The following is an 18,153-nucleotide window of genomic DNA, read 5'->3' as shown; positions in this document are numbered from 1 at the left end:
GGACTAAATCGATACGTGGCGACGGCAGTAAATGATCCAGAGTTGTTTTCTGTAAGTAGAGGTCGAATGTGGGGAGCACTTAAAGATACATTCCCAACAAATGTACACCCTGATAATATTGTCATTGAGCCATTGGGACTACAGGAAAATCCAAGGGCTTATGTGTGGAGGGTTCATCAGGTGTGGAGAAATGTCACAGGAAATGACCCAGATCTAAACTGAAGGGAGCAATCCATTTTGCGAGTTAAGTTACAGAAAGGGCTGCCCCTGCCAGTGAGGAGTAAACTGGCAGAGGTGGTTGGCCTGGGAAACATGACAAAAGGTGTTTACACAGACCATATAGCTCATCAAGCTGAGCTATATCGGAAAAAGGAGCAGGTTCAGAGAGAGCAGGACCAGGAGACACTTAGAAAACTTAATCAAATACAGGTGGTGGAAAAATCAAGGGTTTAAGAAAACGGATGGTTCTCCTATACAGCATCATGCTCAGAGACTGAAATTGTTGCATGCAATGATGAAACCTAAAGAAATAGCAATAGCTAAGTGCGCGGCACACAAAATGGACACGTCAAGGGTCACACAAGGTAACAAAGCAGCTGACGAGGCTGCAAAAGCAGTTACAGGAGCAGACAGAGTGGGCAAGGTTCTTCTGGTCACCCATGAGGTGGACTTGGAAGATAAAATTACATTCAGAGATGTGGTCTCAATGCAAGAAGCTGCTTCTGCGATGGACAAACAGTTATGGCGAGACCGAGGTGCCACTCAAGATTCTACTGGTCTGTGGCGGAATCATGAGGGACTGATGGTGGCACCCCCACACCTGCTAGGTCTGATGGTTCAAGAAGCACATGGGTTAGCTCAAGTTGCGAGGGGGGAAGTTAGGAGAAAGATCACGAAGGAGTATGGTTTTTGGGCACCGTACTTGCTTGAACAAATTGATCATGTCATAGGCAGGTGTACAATCTGTCTAAAAAATAATGTTCGGAGGGGTGTGACAGTTCCTCCTGGTTACATTCCAACTCCGACAGGTCCCGTGCGTGAATTGGTCATGGATTTTGTTGACATGATAAAACCAGTTGGAGGCAAAAGATACATGCTAGTTGTAGTGGACAGATTTTCACGATGGCCTGAAGCATGTCCAACCAGGAGGAAAGACGCTCAGTCTGTTGCCAAGTTTTTGTGTCGTGAGGTTATAAGCAGATGGGGACTCCCAGATCGTAGATCCTCAGATAATGGAAAAGAGTTTGGATAAAACGGTGAAATTGATTTTACAAAAATTGGGAATTAAACAGCGACTAGGAGCCGTTTACCATCCGCTAAGCCAAGGTGTTTGTGAAAACATGAATGGTGTGTTGAAAAACCGCATTGTTAAAATCTGCCAACACACAGGTCTAAATGGGGTATAGGCAGTGTTGGGCAGTAACGTCGCTACAAGTAGCGGTGTTACTAGTTTAACTACATTTCTCAGTAGCGTGGTGGAAGCGTCGCTGTTTTCTGAATCAAATAGCTTTTCAGTAGCTTAGCTCTTTTATTAACCAAGTAGTGCGGTAGCGTCCACACAAGCTACATTTTTACAAACATCTCTGAAGCTCCGCGCAGCGGAGCTTTCTGCTGCGGTCTGAAATAAAAGGATCAGTCAGTGACGCCACCGCCATACACGGCCATGTATGTGGAGCCGACAGAAGCACTTCCGTATGACGGTGACATCACCGACCAATCCTTGGGCTGGCTACAACGTCTCTGCTGCAGGGGAATACAGACAAGTCAGCTTGCTTGAGTGAGTTACGTTACTCGATGGAAAGATGGCAGAGGGTGAGGAGGACGTTGACGAATTGATCCCGAGGGAGTCGCCGTGGCCGTACCTCGAGAAATACATGAGTTTGAATGAAACAACAGAGAAAAATGATGTGTTCAGGTGCTTGCTGTGCAACCCCAAGAAGAAGCTGCTCTCAACGTCCAAGACTTCGAACACAAATTTAAGAACACACATTCAGGTGATTCCAGAATAAGCTAACACAACCATCGCCAACCAAGCTAATTATCCCAAGTCAGTGCAGTCTGCAAACACCAGCTAACAACTTGCAAAAGACAAACTTAAATAATAAACAAATACAGTAACGTTACATATAGGAGGTAAGAGGTGGGGAAATGAGGGAACAGAGAAACACAAAATCAAAGTATGGTGGTTAGTCAAAATTATTAGCTTAAAATGTATGTAGATATAGCTACTAGTACAGAGTGGGCCTAATAAAAATACCACTTTTGAAACTGCCAGTTATATGTGATACTGGTAGATGGATAGAGTACTTTATTAATCCCAAAGGGAAATCAAAGTGTTACAGCCACTTGACATGAATCAAAATACAAAAACAATGAGGTAGGTAAAAGAAACAAATACAATTAAAAGGCTGAATTATATAAATAACTAAATAGACTAACTCAAATATAAAATATAAATATAAAAGCTGAAACTAGAATACAGCCTAGAGAACCCTAACGAAAACTATAACTATAATATACTGTTTGCTGAGTATACACTGTTTAATTATGTTAATGTGCTACAGTGTAGGACACTGTACATTAGTGCAAGTCAGGTGGATATTGCTATGGTAGTAAGGTGCATGATTGTCCATGGATGTTAGAATTAAGTGTGCATTGATAGTTGAATAATACAATATACAAAATTGTAGAATTTTATTTCTTTTGTAGAGGGTCCACCCAACTAAAATGGCCTCCATGGAAATGGAACGTGAGCACGCCAGGAAAAGGAGCGCGACCCGGAGTGAGGAGGAACACCCTGTTCCCCTCATACAAGGCAGTGTAGCACAGTATTTCAGGGGTAGTACCCCCACCATAACCCAAGAGCGATTTGACAAGTTGATCCTTAACTTCATCATTCAAGGACTGCATCCACTTCACACTGTGGAGAGACCAGAGTACAGGGATTTATTCAGAGAGATTTTACCCTCCAGGCATTTGATTTCAAGGAGAACATTGGGAAGAATGCTTGAGGATGAGCATTTATCAATGAAAAGCAAACTGACTAAGACTTTGTCCAAACAGAACCATGTATGTACCACAACAGATGCATGGTCATCAAACAACAAAAGCTTCCTTGGGGTGACTATCCACTGGATAAACCAAGAAACCTTAAGCATCTGCTCTGGGGCATTAGCCTGTCGCAGGATCATAGGGCGCCACACATATGATGTTTTGGCTGAGATGTTGGAAGACGTGCACAGAGATTTCAACATAAAAGACAAGGTGACCGTTACAACCACAGATAATGGTTCAAATTTTGTGAAGGCTTTCAGTGTCTTTGCAGAAGTTCAAAGAACCATTCAAGACAGAGAAGAAGAGTATGAGGAAGAAGAGGAGGGACACCCTGTCTTCATAAATGTCACAGATATCTTACATGAAGAAGAAGAAGACTACAGTCTCCCACCTCATCAGCGATGTGCCTGCCACACCCTCAACTTGGTTGCCACAAGAGACATTGAGGATGCTTTGACCCAGTCAGAGCCCTTTAAAAAAATATCAAGATCAACAATGGGCAAATGCCAGGCACTATGGAACAAGCAACACAGGAGCACACAAGCTTCAGATATCATCAAAGACAAGTTAGGGTGCCAGCTGACAGTTCCCAGTCCAACAAGGTGGAACTCCACTTACCACGCCATGGAGCGCTTGAGTATCTGTATCCTGACAAAAGAACAAGACCTCCAGGAAACCTGTGAGAAGCTTCAGATGACTCGCTTCAAAGCAGCAGAACTCACCTTCATACAGGAGTATGTTCAGGTAAATATTACCTTTATTTTGATGTTCTTAAGTTAATTAGGTGTTCAGGTGCTGTAATCCATGTATCTGTCTGAACATAAAGAACATAAACTACACACCTCTCAGTGAGCTTACTAGTGTAATGAATTTTTCTCCCAGGTTGTTAACTGAATGTTAAACTACTACTACTATTAGGATGATGATTATGAATAACAATAATAATAATAATAATTATACTTTTATTGATTATTATTACTATTACGTTTGAGTAATTGTAATTTTTTTCCTCGTCTTTTTTCTGTGAATCTTTTAGGTTATGGCACCCCTGGCCAAGGCCCTTGACGTACTACAGTCCGACAGAATGGCTTACACAGGAGTGTTGGTGCCAACAATCTCGATTCTTGTCGAGAAGATGGGGCGGATGAAGCATGAGACCAACCTACATCACTGTTACCCACTGGTAGATGCCATCATCAATGGGGTGAAGCAGAGGTTTGGATACATTTTTCAAGACGCAAGGTTGCTCATAGCCTCTGCAGTTCTTCCTATGTTCAGATTGGCCTACATCCCCAGTGGAAAGAAGGCTGATGTTGTGTCAAACCTGAAAGCAGAAGTAAACCAGCTTCAAACGCAATCTCCAGATGATCACATGCAGACAGATGGCGAGGACCCAACTGTTGACAGTGATGAAGTAACTGGATACTTCCCATCACTGAAAACAACAGTTCTGAATGAAGTGGACAGCTACTTGCAGTCAACCGAAACCAAACTTGTCAATGCATTCCAAAACCTGCCGATGATGAAGATGATCTTCCTGAAGTACAACACAGGAGTCCCTGCTAGTGCAGCTTGTGAACGACTCTTTAGTGTAGGAAAAGACATTTTCCGACCAAAGAGAAACCGTCTTTCCGATGCAAATTTTGAAAAGCTTCTTTTGTGTCGTGTGAACAAACACCTCTTGTGAGAAAGATCAGCCTGGCCACCTCATCCTCTAGTGAGGAGGAAACTTTGATATGCAGTGGCAGAAACTTGTTTACATTGAGAGATAGATCTCTTCCACACTCACACACACACACACACACACACACTGCTGTGGCTTTTAACTGAGAATGAACACACAAACAAAATGTTTCTCATGCTGCAGGATTTTCAGGAAGTGAATTTGAACCCTTTACTTCAGCAGCAGCTGTTACATGACATCAGTGATCATTGATGCATTTGTTATCATTCTTACTGTATACTGATGACAGATCCAACACACAACTCTTCCTGATATTTCACTACAACAGTGGACATGGAAACATTACTTTTTGAATCAGCTTCATGGTAATTGCCTATGAAAGCACAAAGTTAAATGACATGAGAAAGGCTATAATAGCCAGATATAAACTTTGAACTTGATTCCCAAAAGCCTTACATAAACTGTAAGTGTATAAATATGTCATGTGTTTAATTAAGTTGATAAGAGTTGACCCAGTGTCCTGGACAGAGTTAGTTGCACATTATCTTTAATGGCATAGTTCAAAATAAACATAATAGAGCAGTTTGGAGCAGGTCTTTATTCTTTTACTACTGTGGTTTGAGTTAAGTTATTGAGTTTAGAGTTAACTTGCAGTTCGTCCTGCAAATGTGCCCAAGTTATTGAGCATACCCATGCAAACTCAGGTATGTGCGCGCACACACACACACACACACACAAACACACAAACAAACAAACATAGATGAACATACACACACTCTCAACACCTGCTTTTTGTTACTATGTGGAGCACATGTTTTTTTTTTGTTTGGTTTTTGTTGCCAAATTTTTGTGTTCTGGTTTTGGAGCAGTGAGAGCACAGCTTATTGCTTAATAAACAATTGAATGTAACATTTTTGCCTGCTTATTTGTCTGATTGACAGTTTTATTGATCACTGAGATAGCTTTGCCTTGGAATGAAGTTGTTCCAATATAAAAAAAAATAATAGCTTCGATGTAGTTAAACTACTTTTGCCATGTTGCTGTAGCTTAGCTTGCTACATTTCTCTGGGGGGTAGCTTCGGTGTAGTGAAGCTTAATTTAATGTAGAGTAACTGGTAGCTTAGCTCACTACACTTTCCAAGTAGCTTGCCCAATACTGGGTATAGGATTGTTTCCGTGGTATGGTGTAACATTCTTGGCGGATCATATTGATAATATTACTTACACCCTACAGGGTTTTGCAGATGAGACTATAAGAGGTTTTGAATATTTGTCAAATACACAGAAGAGTCACAGATTGACGTTGCTGAAACATGACATGGCTCTTGATTATATTTTGGCCAAACAAGGTGGCCTATGTGTAGCTTTAAACCTGACTGGAGATGCCTGTTACACTTTGATTCCTGATCGCTCTGACAACATAACTAGCGTCATCGATGCGTTGCGCCTCATTAGGGATGCGTTTGGCCCATCGGAAGGAGCTGGATGGTCCGCTAATGCTTGGTTGCAAGACAAATTAGGACCAATGGGAGCTATATTGGTTCAGATTATGGTGGCAGTAATTCTATCACTGTGTGTGATGTTTTGTTTTTGTACGCTGATGTTGACTTTTGCAAAGGCTGTGATACTGATGAGGTTGTGTTGTGATGCCAGGAGATAACGCTCAGATGCCGCTACTACGTAGGGATGACCCGAGTGAAGATGAGGAGGAAGCGGCGATAGAAGGCGAGATGGTTGAGAAATATCCATTTTGAATATCTGACTTTATTATAATCTCGACATTTATTTTTGATGTTATCTTATAACGTTTTGTTGTTGAGTGTTTGATGTATGGGGATCAGTGTGGGTAAAGGGGGGAAATGGAATCATGTGAAAATGAATTACAATATACTGCATTTGATGTTTTTGCAAGATACTGGCTGGTATTTTCTTTCTTCCCAGGACAACATGTGGGAGATCAATGTGAGGGTGACTGCTTGTCCAGAGATCCTCACAGCCTGAATGGACTCAAACATTCAAACATGGACAGTAAAAATGGACAGAGGACCCTGAACAAGGACTACAACAACAACACACCCTGATTTAAATATGACATTGAGAGTACATTACACGAGAAGCTGATGTTGCTGAGGAGCAACAGTCTGATATGTTAACATGTTTTTCTCCACATTTTTACAGTATTGGATGTTTTATTATATTGTAATCTGTGATATTGATGGATACTTTGTACTTTTTATTATACACTAGTGCACGCGAAATGAAAATCGGACATTTATGTTAGTGACAATCCGAGTAACATATAATGCTTGGGTTTAGTTTTTGAGTTGGCTATAACTGCATGAGTAACATTTAAGGGTTTATAACAGGGGCGTATGAGGAGTGAAAGGTATGGGGTTTCTTTACTTTGATTGCTTTGAGAATCATGTTTTCTATTATAATGCAAATACATTGGGACCTCAGGTGTTCTCTTTTTATTCTCCAGTGTTTAGGGATAGAGGTGTTAGGTAGGGAAAGGTCCACAGGAAGGTGCGATGGGTCGACCAGCCTCACTCTGGACAGTTTCTCATTTTTATTTCTGAGGTTCCCACAAACATTTGCATACAATTTGTTAATATACAAAGTTTTAGAACTCTCCGTTTCAAGTGACTTGAAGTACTATATGTGGTTGCCTGGGGCAGAGGGACCGTGGGAGAATCTTCCTGTCTGGATTGTTTGATGGATACGACAGAAGAGATGGCTGCCAGATAGGTTTTACGCTCTCACACTTCAAAGTTATTGCTAAAGTTATGCTGTAGCGAGCATGGACGGGAGGAATGTCATAAACATTCTGAGTGCGTCATTTTCTCTTTTTCGAGACTGTGTCGTCTCGAAGGGGGGAAATATGTAGTACCTGACCTGAGATGTGAGTTGCTTACAAGTGACTCCGGAAAGTTGTTGTGCAGGAGTAGTCAAACTAATGCCATATGCCCTGTCTAAAACGAGGTATAGGATACTATGAAAACATGTCACTGAGAAGAGGACCCCGTCTAATGTTGATGAAATAGGAGCCTTTTGGGGGAAAGAAAAGGGGTTTCGTCCTCATGTGAAACACATGGTAAGAGAAACATAAACACACCTGGAACATATATAAGTGCATGTTGGACTGTGTTTCGGGGAGACACTATTTGGCCGAGGTGATCTCCCAGGTATTCATGAAGCCTGACTGATGCTGATTCTTTGTAATGAATCTGTGCTTATATACAAACAAGTCGGTGTCAACGGAAGTTCTTTTCATCATCTGCGCATCATCGATGTCTGAGAAACAACACACTGAAGAGGACTCATTCAGCCTCATGAGGAAGATAACAGCTTACTGAAGTGTTTGAAGGAATGTGTTGAAAATGATTCTTGTTACTGAGGAGGTTTTAATCATCTGGACCAGATACTTACGATGAACCTGCCCGTCTTGTTGGAGCATCCAAACAGACGAGGAGGGTGAGTCAGGGTCTGACTCTCCAGTCTCTCTGAGGTCTGGTACTCTGTCCTCCCGCCTAACGCTGCCCACAAGTCAGCTGCAACACAAACACACACACACACACACACACACACTCAGGTGGACCTGTGCAGCTACACAAGAGTTCAGTGGAAACAGAGCTGCACCTTACATTATAATTGTGTTGATTCTGACATTAAATTTTCTGGCAAACAGCAGAAATATAAAAATCTCATGTCAAATCTAAAGAGACACAAAGTTGAGGCAAAAGTTTGATTGAGTGTCACATAACTGCGACTCTTCTCCTCCAATCCGCTCCCAGGTTGTTCAAAAGGTTTCATTTCATTTGGAAATCCTCTTTTCATCATCATGGATCAGGTAATCCATCTTACTTTTATCCCGGTTGTTCAAAGAAAACTGGTTTGGATCAACCTGATCCAGATACTGACTTGTAAGGATTACCTGTGCTCTAAATGGGACTTCATACTAGGATTCATACCTGATTAAAGGAGCTGAATGCTAAATTGCATGTAGCCCATCATGTGATCCATCATGAGGAACACACTGCAAGCTCTATCTCTATAACTCCCTCTGTGGTAAAGAGCGTTTCAATATGACTGTTAAAAAGTGAAACTATATGATCCTTAAATTAGACCTCTTTATAAAAACTCATCAAAACTAAATTGATGCACAAATAAAATGTCATTTGTTCTAAGTTATATCTACCTTTCCAATATAATATCTGTCTGCTGCTATTTTTGAGCTGTGCTTTAAAAATCTTCTTCATTGTCACTAAAGGCTTTATGATCAGAGGTATCCCCTGAGATTAAAAACAAGTTGTTGTGGGTCAATTTATTCTGGTTTTTGTGCTCAGGGTTTGAAAACTATATTTCTAGAAGGAGCTCAAGTGGGCGCAAAACATTTAGGTGAGCATATTCCCACCTTTGATCTTCTCTGGTGTCAGATATTCTACTTAAGGACTCTTTCTAAACTCTTTAATCCAGTTGTTAGTCACAGTTTAATTCCATATACAGCCTAATCTATTTAGTCCTGACCTAAATGCACTCTGTGGCTTCCTGACTTGTTGAACACTTTTATTTTGAAGTTGTGCTGATGAGTCTTCCGGTCTCATTCTATCCAACATGTATCTTCACGCAGCTCCTCTTCACGGTCTGATTGGCGGTGAACAACGCCTGTTGCTGTCACGAGCAAACATGGACGCGCAGTAACAACAGTTCTCCCTGCGGTCCATACAAAAGAAAACAAGACAAAACATTCAAGATGACACAACAGACGACCTTCGACATGAGAAACAAAGCACCAGAAATAAAACACAAGTAAAACAGAAGAAAAACTCTTTCACATTCATCGTGTCACCACAACAGTAGATGGTTATTTTAGCTTCAGTTGATGTAAATTAGTCTGAGTTTTATCCACGTTCACATACAAAATGTCACATTGAGGCTGAACTGATTTCTTTTAGAATAATTGTGTTTCTTAATCTCTTTTTAAAACTGATCTTATGAGTGTTTATTCAGGTCAACATGGCCCTATACGTGACAGTCCTCTTTGAAGCATTAGATTCAGGCAGAGGTAACGTGAAGCGCCCCATAAAGGCACGTCTGCTGTCATAATCATGTCTGTTATTAGTGTGTGTCAGCTGTGAGTAGAGGTCTGCAGGTTTTCTTGAGCTACTAATGTTTCTTATGAACCGGACCAGGCTACATGCATGTGCAGCAGCACAACATGCTAACAGTATCTGAGCCTCTCACCCTGAACTTAACGTCAGAAGAAAATGGCCGCTGTGTTAATATGGTGAATGTGAGCTTTATGAAAGTGTTCCAACATCTCTGTCCATGTGGTCTCACACAAAGGGTCACCTGTTACAAGACAAACGTCACATGTGTTCAAAGTGATGACAGACGAGATGAAATGATTTCCTTCAGGATCAAAGGTCAAGATTTTATTCAAATAAACGACGACATCGTTCAAAATAGAACAGAAACACAAATGAATCAAAATCATGAGTTCTTTTTTACAAGTAAATATCTTTGAGTTTTTAACCTGATAAAATGATTCAAATCAAAGTGATGAAATCAGACTCATGAAAGAGTTTGAGTCAGTGAACAGAGTCAGTGATGTTCAGTCAGCAGAGTTTCTCTGACCTACAGAGAACACAGAGACAACCAGGAACCTCCTGACCACAACCTGAACCCAGGATAAAGAGGTTCAGTGAAGGTGGTGCTGAAGGTGTGGAGGTGGATCAGTGTGTCAGAGGAGACTCTGTAGAAGGACAGAGTGCCAGCAGGACAGTCCACATACACTGCTACTCTACCAGAGGAGGAGGAGGAGGAGGAGGAGGAGGAGGAGGAGGAGGAGGAGGAGGAGGAGGAGGAGGAGGAGGAGGAGATGTTTGTTTCTCTGTTATTGTGACAGACAGAGTAACCTTCATCAGAGCAGAACAGACTCCAGGACTGATCATTACATCCAAACACACAGTCCTCACTGCCTCCTTTCCTCCTGATTCCTCTGTAACTCACTGATACATTAACACTTCCTCTCCACTCGACCTCCCAGTAACAGCGACCAGTCAGACCAGTCCTACACAGCAGCTGAGGCCAATAATCAAATCTGACTAGATGATCAGGATATGACTGATCCTCCTCCCACACATGTGTCACCTTCCTGTTGTTGTCAGACAGTTTGAGGTTTCTGTTCACTGTGTTTGTGTCCACTTCCAGCTCACAGGCGTCTGATGGAGAGAAGGAGACACAACACAGCTGCAGGTTATCATCTGTTCATTCAAAAACAACTTTACTGACAGTTTCTGAAAGTCAGTCAAACTTAGATTTCATGTTTAACTGTGAATATTTGGCAGCACTGAAACTCAACACTGCAGCTGTAATGAAATGAACAGTTAGTGAACATGGCAGTCAGGATGTGTGGAGCCCAGGATAAGAGCACAATCAAGTGTCAGTAATAAAAGTGCAGCACAAAGAAGCTGTGAACCATCTGCTGTCTCAAACTGTTATTAGGTCAGAGGTCACATGAAGCAGAAAGATCAGAGCTGGAAGAAACACAGTGAATCTTCTCTTCACTGATCATCAAATGTATTGATTCTTTTGATTGGATCCTGCTGTTCACTTTGTTCACTTCGTACATCTTTACAGCCACACTGACAAAAACAGAAAGTCAATCCTGATTGAAATTCATCTTCAGTCAAGACAATTACAAAAAGTGGAGCCCAACATGAGCAGCTGTGTTCTCATGAATCAAAGTTCAAACACACTCACACTTCCTCTCATCAGGTTTCAGTCTGTGCCGTCCACCATGGTCCAACCTGGAGGAAGAAACCAGATCAGAATCGACTTCATACAGCTTCACTCACATCCTCCATCAGACAGCAAGGTCACCAGTTAGAGACAGAGAGACAGCTTCTGTCTGTCTGTCTGTGTGTGATTGATTGTGTTATTACTGTCAGACATAAACAACATGTCCGGCCCATAAAAAGGCAGAGAGACAGCAGAAACCAGAAGTCGACACGTAACAGAAATAATATTAAAGAAATAAACCATCCTGACGTTTCTTCCAGGATCTACAAACAAAAATGGCCGACTTATAAACATTAAAGCCAAACAAACGTTCCATCCTGTCGTCGTCAGAGCACCAAAACATTTGAGGATTTTCAGCACACATTTCATTCATCAAGGATGCTCTGATCTCATCATAAAAAGGACAATACAAAAGAAAATGTGATTCATTCTCACAAAGCTCACACAGCCTGTGTTCCTCCTGGATGTGTTTAAATGTGCCCACTTCAAGAGCCAGAGGAAGGATTCCTGTTCTCACCTGTGCACCTAAACACCTCTGACTCCTGGTTCAGTTTGCTGTAACGTAAGCTTCAGCACCATAACTGTGCTTGATTTGGATATATGTTCCTAATTTAGGTTTTAACAAGATATCATTGAACCATTTTTATTCTAATCTAGCAAATCACTTTTTCTACTTGTGTTCAGGCTGCATGATAAATGATTCCTGTATATATACTGTAAGCCAGCTTCCTCACAAACAGCATGAAGCTCTGCAGCCCATGGAGACTTGTACATTTGAGTCCACAGAAAAACCTTCCTATTGATCCGATGTTCTGACATGTTCAGTAAACGATTCCACAGTCGTATCATATCACATTTTCTCTGTATAGATCCAGGAAACCAACACGTCGCCCTGAGCAGCCAAAGTAGGAGCACATTTATGAACGCCTCAAAAACAGCGTTCAGCTCTGTTTAGTATAACGTCTGAAGTTTTACTGTCTTTGAATCCCCATATCCCTGAGGCATCATTCAGTGTGGGGGAAACACATGCAGCATAGAGCTGAGAGGAAGTGGAACACCCAACATCTTTACATATCTGCAGCTTGGTAACAACAGACCTCAGTGCTCTGCCAGCCCAACCAGCCAATCATTTAACTCCAGCTTCATGAGTCATAAACTCATCAAGAGAAGATCCCAGATATTTATATTCAGGTGTGTATTCCAATGTAACCGTCCCAAGAGTCGACATTTTCCTCCTGCTTGGAACACCCTTTGTTCTGAAGTGAATTATCTGTGTTTTACTCTGATGAATCAACAACCTCCACCTGTAACAGCAGGTCTTTAACAAATGTTGTCAATCATCTTCTGATTCAGCCAGTAGAGCAACATCGTCTGCAGACAACAAAATACCCACAATTCAATTCTTCAAATGTACACCTACATTAGATTTCTTCTTTTAAGATCCAAATCATTTATACAGATGGAAAACAAGCTGAGGGACAAAACATGTCTGTCTGTCTGTCTGTCTGTCTGTCTGTCTGTCTGTCTGTACCTTAGTGTCTCCAGTCTGCAGTGTGGATCCTCCAGTCCAGCAGACAGCAGCTTCTCTCCTGGTTCTCCTGGATGATTGTAGCTCAGGTCCAGCTCTCTCAGGTGGGAGGAGCTCAGAGCCGAGGCCAGAGAGGCACAGCCTTCCTGTGTGATCAGACAGCCTGACAGACTACACACACACACGCACACACACGCACACACACACACACACACACACACACACACACACACACACACACACGCACACACACACACACACACACACACACACACACACACCATCAGCTCCCCCTCTTGGCTAGGAGGGGTTACTACTAACTCTATAACTTGTATCTCTGCCTTCACTCCTGTAATCATGCTCATCCCAGTCAGGATCACTAACCAGCACTCACGCCCTCGTCGACTTCTCTTATGAAGCTGGACAGAGCACTTTTAGCTGCTGACTTTAACCTGCACATTGATGATGTCACAAACTGTGTAGCCACTGAATTTCTTAATATCACTGAATCTTTGAACTTCAAGCAACATGTTTAAAGCCCCACTCACAGGAGGGGTCACACCTGGGACCTTCATCTCTGGGACTAGATATTAATGATATCTGCTGTGAAGACCAACTGATCAGTGATCATTCATGTATTTCCTTTGATCTCTGTGTAATTGATGACCTTTCCTGTCCTAAAAGAACATTGCATGCCGGCATCATGACAGGAAATACAGCCGACCAGTTCTCAGCACACTCCTGCTGTGATTTTAATATAAATCCTCACAATGTTGAGTTTTTAACGCAGTCTTTTAATGGTCATTGCTCCACGTTACTGGACAAAGAGGCACCTTTAAAGGTTAGGACTCAGGCTACCTGCAACAGTTGTCAGTGGATAACAGAGGCTGTCTGCTGCCTGAGACCACACTGTCACAGGTCTGAACGTCTGTGGAAGTGCATCGCCTACATCTTAAAGATCTCCGGCGTTCTTTTAAAGAAGCAGTACAGGAAGCCTGGACGGCTTATTTTGCTGACCTGATTTCTTCATCAAAAAGAAATCCCAACGTTTCATAACTATTTAAAACATTGTTTCACCAGCGCTCTCCACATTACCATGTTTCACTGTTGATGACTGCAATACCTTCCTTTCCTTCTGTGTTGATAAAGTAATGACTATTAGGTCCAATATGCATCATAACTCTCATCCACTTCATGCTAGCTCCTCTCTTATTCCTACCGTCTTGAGCTCTTTCCATCCGATCAGCTCACAGGATCACAACATTGGGCCCCTTTCCTCTGCTGTTGGCTTTAGCCCACGTCATTTAGGAGTAATAGTTGATAAATCATCATCTTTTGACAGCCATGTTAAGCAGGTAACCAGATCATGTTATGTCCACCTAAGAAATATAAGTAAACTGAGAACTTTAGTTTCAACTGTAGTTTCACCTCGACGACTGCCACACACTCCTCTCGTCACTCAGCAAGTCTGCGCTTAATCGCCTGCAGTCAACACAGAATGCTGCTGCAAGACTCCTCACCAGGTCTCACATTACCCCCATCCTCAGATGTCTTCACTGACTCCCCGTTGTGTAAAGGATCAAGTTCAAAATTCTCACCCTCACTCACAGAGCCCGATACGGTGAGGAAACTAAGTCACCCTTACCTGTCAACTCACTCAGGTCAAACAATCTGAACTTGCTGCCCATTTTTTCCCCGCCTTTATTGGAGAACACATTGGATAGAGTTGGGAATGATGGAAGAGAGACCGGGGAGGACATGCAGCAAAGGGCCAAAGGTCAGAGTCGAACCCAGGGCCTCTGCGTCGAGTAGTGTGCCTCTATACATGGGGCGCGTCTTAATGGCTGAGCTACACCGGCGCCACATACGGTTGTCACCTTGTGAAAGATTATTTTCTGACTTTCATTAACAGGATATGAAGACAAAGCATGGGTAGAGAGGGTCCGTCATGATGGCCTCTGCTGTGGATAACGTTCTGCTGACTTAGTTTCTCTGTGACCTCCAGAGAACATTGGGGCAGTTTGCAGAGTATGAAGCTGTGGGATAGAGGGTCAGCACCTTCAAGTCTGTGGGCAAAGTACTCGGGGAGGAGTGAAGGTAAGAAGGAGCCAGAGATCAACACAGATTGCTTTGTCATCAGCAGTGATGCAGCTACTGTACTGGACTGTTCAGTCTGAAGGAAAGGCTCTTTATAAGTTTATAAATGTTCCAATCATCATCTCTGCTTTATTACAGTCGTCGTTGGGATTCTTCTCTTTGGACCACACATGATGGAGTCCAGATGAACATAACTCAGACTGTCTTAGACCAGCATTTATATATCCAAGTCAAGTTACTGAGCCGTGAACATGAACACAATACTGGTGACAAGATCCTTTGTCAGCTGACCCCTTCAGTGTGATATTAAAGCCATTTTAATTACACACAGCAAATTCTTAGAGTTTCAAAATAAGGAGTTAGACAAAAAATAGTGAAGGAGTTAGATTTTTGGAGTTTATTCTCTCATGTAGACCCCAGCTTGTGTTGAGGGAAACTCTTCGGTGGTGTGAAATATCGAAGTTAATTCACAGGGTGTTGTGGGTAGTGAATAAACACTTCTCCTGAGTTCATTCCTAACGGCTCTCTTTCCGCGTCAAGCAGTGATCACTTCCTCGAGAGACAGGTAAAAGTGCAATTTTACGTCTCAAACTAAATGTTAACGTGTGACGGATTTTCTGTTAGTGTAATATAACGTTATTGCTTATATTTGCCACGACGAACTTGCTAGTGCCTGTCTCCACTGTTAGAGATTGTATTATCTTAATTAAGAGCAGGGAGACACAGCCGGATCAGTTGTTAAACCTAAAGTTGCGCTAGCTAACAAGCTAACAGTAGAGTGCAATGATGTAAGGTACGGTAGGCTAACACCTCTGGGGAGCCCAGGTGAGCCCAGCATCTTTAACTTGCTGAATGTTTGTAAGAGCACCTAAAACCTGTGATAAAATACCCTTGTATATCTTCTACAAATGTCACTGTATAAACTACTTAGACAAAGTAGCGCTGTTAAAACCATACATATCAGAACAATGCCTGGTTTGCTTTACTCGAACATGTTAATGGATTAACTTTGTGTTGAACATACAATCACATCAGCCCCAACAGAGACTCATGTTACAGTAACAATCTTTACTTGTTACTTATTTCAGGGTTTTTTTGCCATTTTTTTGGAGAAATCTGGCACGAGAATTTTCTTTGGGAATAATAAAGTTCTATCTTGTGTTCAAGATGTTGATAAAGGTGAAACATGGAGGGACAAAGAAATATGTCAAACTGGAAGACGTCAGCTTCATGGAATTTATCACTGCAGGTAAGTTTTTTTTGGTTTGTCTGAAGGCATTTAAGGGAAAGTAATAATAACTTTGTTGATGGCATCATGACTGTTGTGCTTCAGTGCAGCAGAAGTTTCTCCTACCAGAAAATAAGCCACTGAAAGTCACGGATGAGCAGGGCATAGAGGTGGATGAGGATGTCTTTCCAGAGCTTGCAACAATCAAAGAAGTGTGCTTTGTCATCTACACTGATGATGGTAAAGTGATTTCAAATTTCAGTTTCATTTTCAGTTTGAAGATAAAGTAAATATATATATTAGTATATATATATTTGAACAAACATTGATTAGATACCAAAACAACATTCTATGTACCATGTATATTTCAGACCTCCCACGAGCAGAATCATCCAAGCATATGGCTGAAAGTACAGACTCGACAGAATACGTGACACTTGTGGTAGGAACTATTTTGGTATTTGTTTATAGGACTTACAAAATAGTCATCTGGAAGTTGGGGCAAGTTGGGATTTTGGGTTAAGCTAGCACACAAAATCTTTTATTTTAGCTAATTGTTCAAATGGTGTCTATTTCTCAGTCACAGTATAATGAACTTTAGGAGGCCACAGACTGAAGGACAATTTGTTTCCACTTCCACAATTTAAATTGGTTTTCTATTTAAGTGATCTCAACTTACTCCATGAGATTGTCATGGCATCCTGTACATATTTATCATAGACTTCCTGATGCTTTGTCAAAGACAATTTCCGACTGTTGTCTGTATTCATCTCAGATGGTGGTGACCAGGCCCCGATTATATGGTAGATGGTAGCATTGTGGTTCTTAATTTTTGATTGTTTGTGCCCTGTATCCTCAGATATTTCAATCCTGCAGCAAGATGGTGAAGGGCCTTCATCTCCAAGTCTAACAGATACATTGTCCATCTCAAGCTTAAGCAGTCCAGCTAGTGACACATGTGATGCTGGATGTCCAATTATTCAACCTGTCATGGACAGCACCCATGCAAGAAATGTATTTTAATTATTTACTTTTACACTTTTTGTTTGCCTGACTCTTAAAACAAGATTAAGAAAATTGGGGTTACGGAAATGAAAAATTATCTTAATTTATCATTTGTATAATAAATATATGGAGATAGTTATTTTGTTTAAAAATCACATCTTATCTTTGCTGTCTTGTTATCTTCTGTCTTCAGATAGTGGAGCAGATTCTCACTACTAAGCCAGCAGGGAGGACAGTCGTCAATGAGTATGAGGATAGTTTGAAAGATTCTACTCGGCGATTAATGGTGAACATCATAGTAGCTCACATGCGTGAAAAGGAAGGGTAAGTGGCTTTTTGTTTATAACATGAAATTTACTTTTGTGAGGAGGAAAGAATCATATGACAATGAATTATTTTGCATTTGCAGGAGAGCTGTAACTAAAGCCACAAAGGAGTTCCATGCCCTTGGGATTGTGGCTCTCTTCCCATCTTTGAAGGATCCATACTCAAAAAAGTACGGTGGCCCACAAGGGCAAACGTGCTGCAACAGCCCAAACGATTTCGATTAGAAGACACGAGCTGCAAATTCAGAAACGGTGCAAAGTCAAAAACACAAGCAAAAGTCCAAAACATATTCAACGACAGAAACGCGCTGCAAATAAAAAAAACTGCTCCAAAAGCCAAAACAAATACATTAACATCAAACGCGCTGCAAATACAGAAACGATGCAAAGTCAAAAACACACAAACCCAGAAAACACATGCAAAAGA

General features: G+C 41.6%; 1 protein-coding gene across 1 annotated transcript in view; it reads right to left on the bottom strand.

Moving 5' to 3' along the window:
* The window catches only part of LOC138609462 (NLR family CARD domain-containing protein 3-like), a 37,618-nt gene that overhangs the window by 4,232 nt on the left and 15,233 nt on the right, over nt 1-18,153 (bottom strand). Inside the window, exons 9-12 of the mRNA XM_069682098.1 lie at nt 13,074-13,241; nt 11,496-11,550; nt 10,425-10,975; nt 1,792-1,943 (exon numbers count right to left, since the gene is read on the bottom strand). Coding sequence (XP_069538199.1) covers nt 1,792-1,943; nt 10,425-10,975; nt 11,496-11,550; nt 13,074-13,241 — 926 coding nt within the window. The remainder of the gene's footprint in view (nt 1-1,791; nt 1,944-10,424; nt 10,976-11,495; nt 11,551-13,073; nt 13,242-18,153) is intronic.

Source organism: Semicossyphus pulcher, unplaced genomic scaffold (genome assembly GCF_022749685.1).
Source record: "Semicossyphus pulcher isolate SPU_LCO1_2020_fin unplaced genomic scaffold, fSemPul1.0.p SCAF_5, whole genome shotgun sequence".
In the NCBI taxonomy this organism is placed as follows: domain Eukaryota; kingdom Metazoa; phylum Chordata; class Actinopteri; order Labriformes; family Labridae; genus Semicossyphus; species Semicossyphus pulcher.
This window is presented reverse-complemented; position numbering and strand designations above follow the sequence as displayed.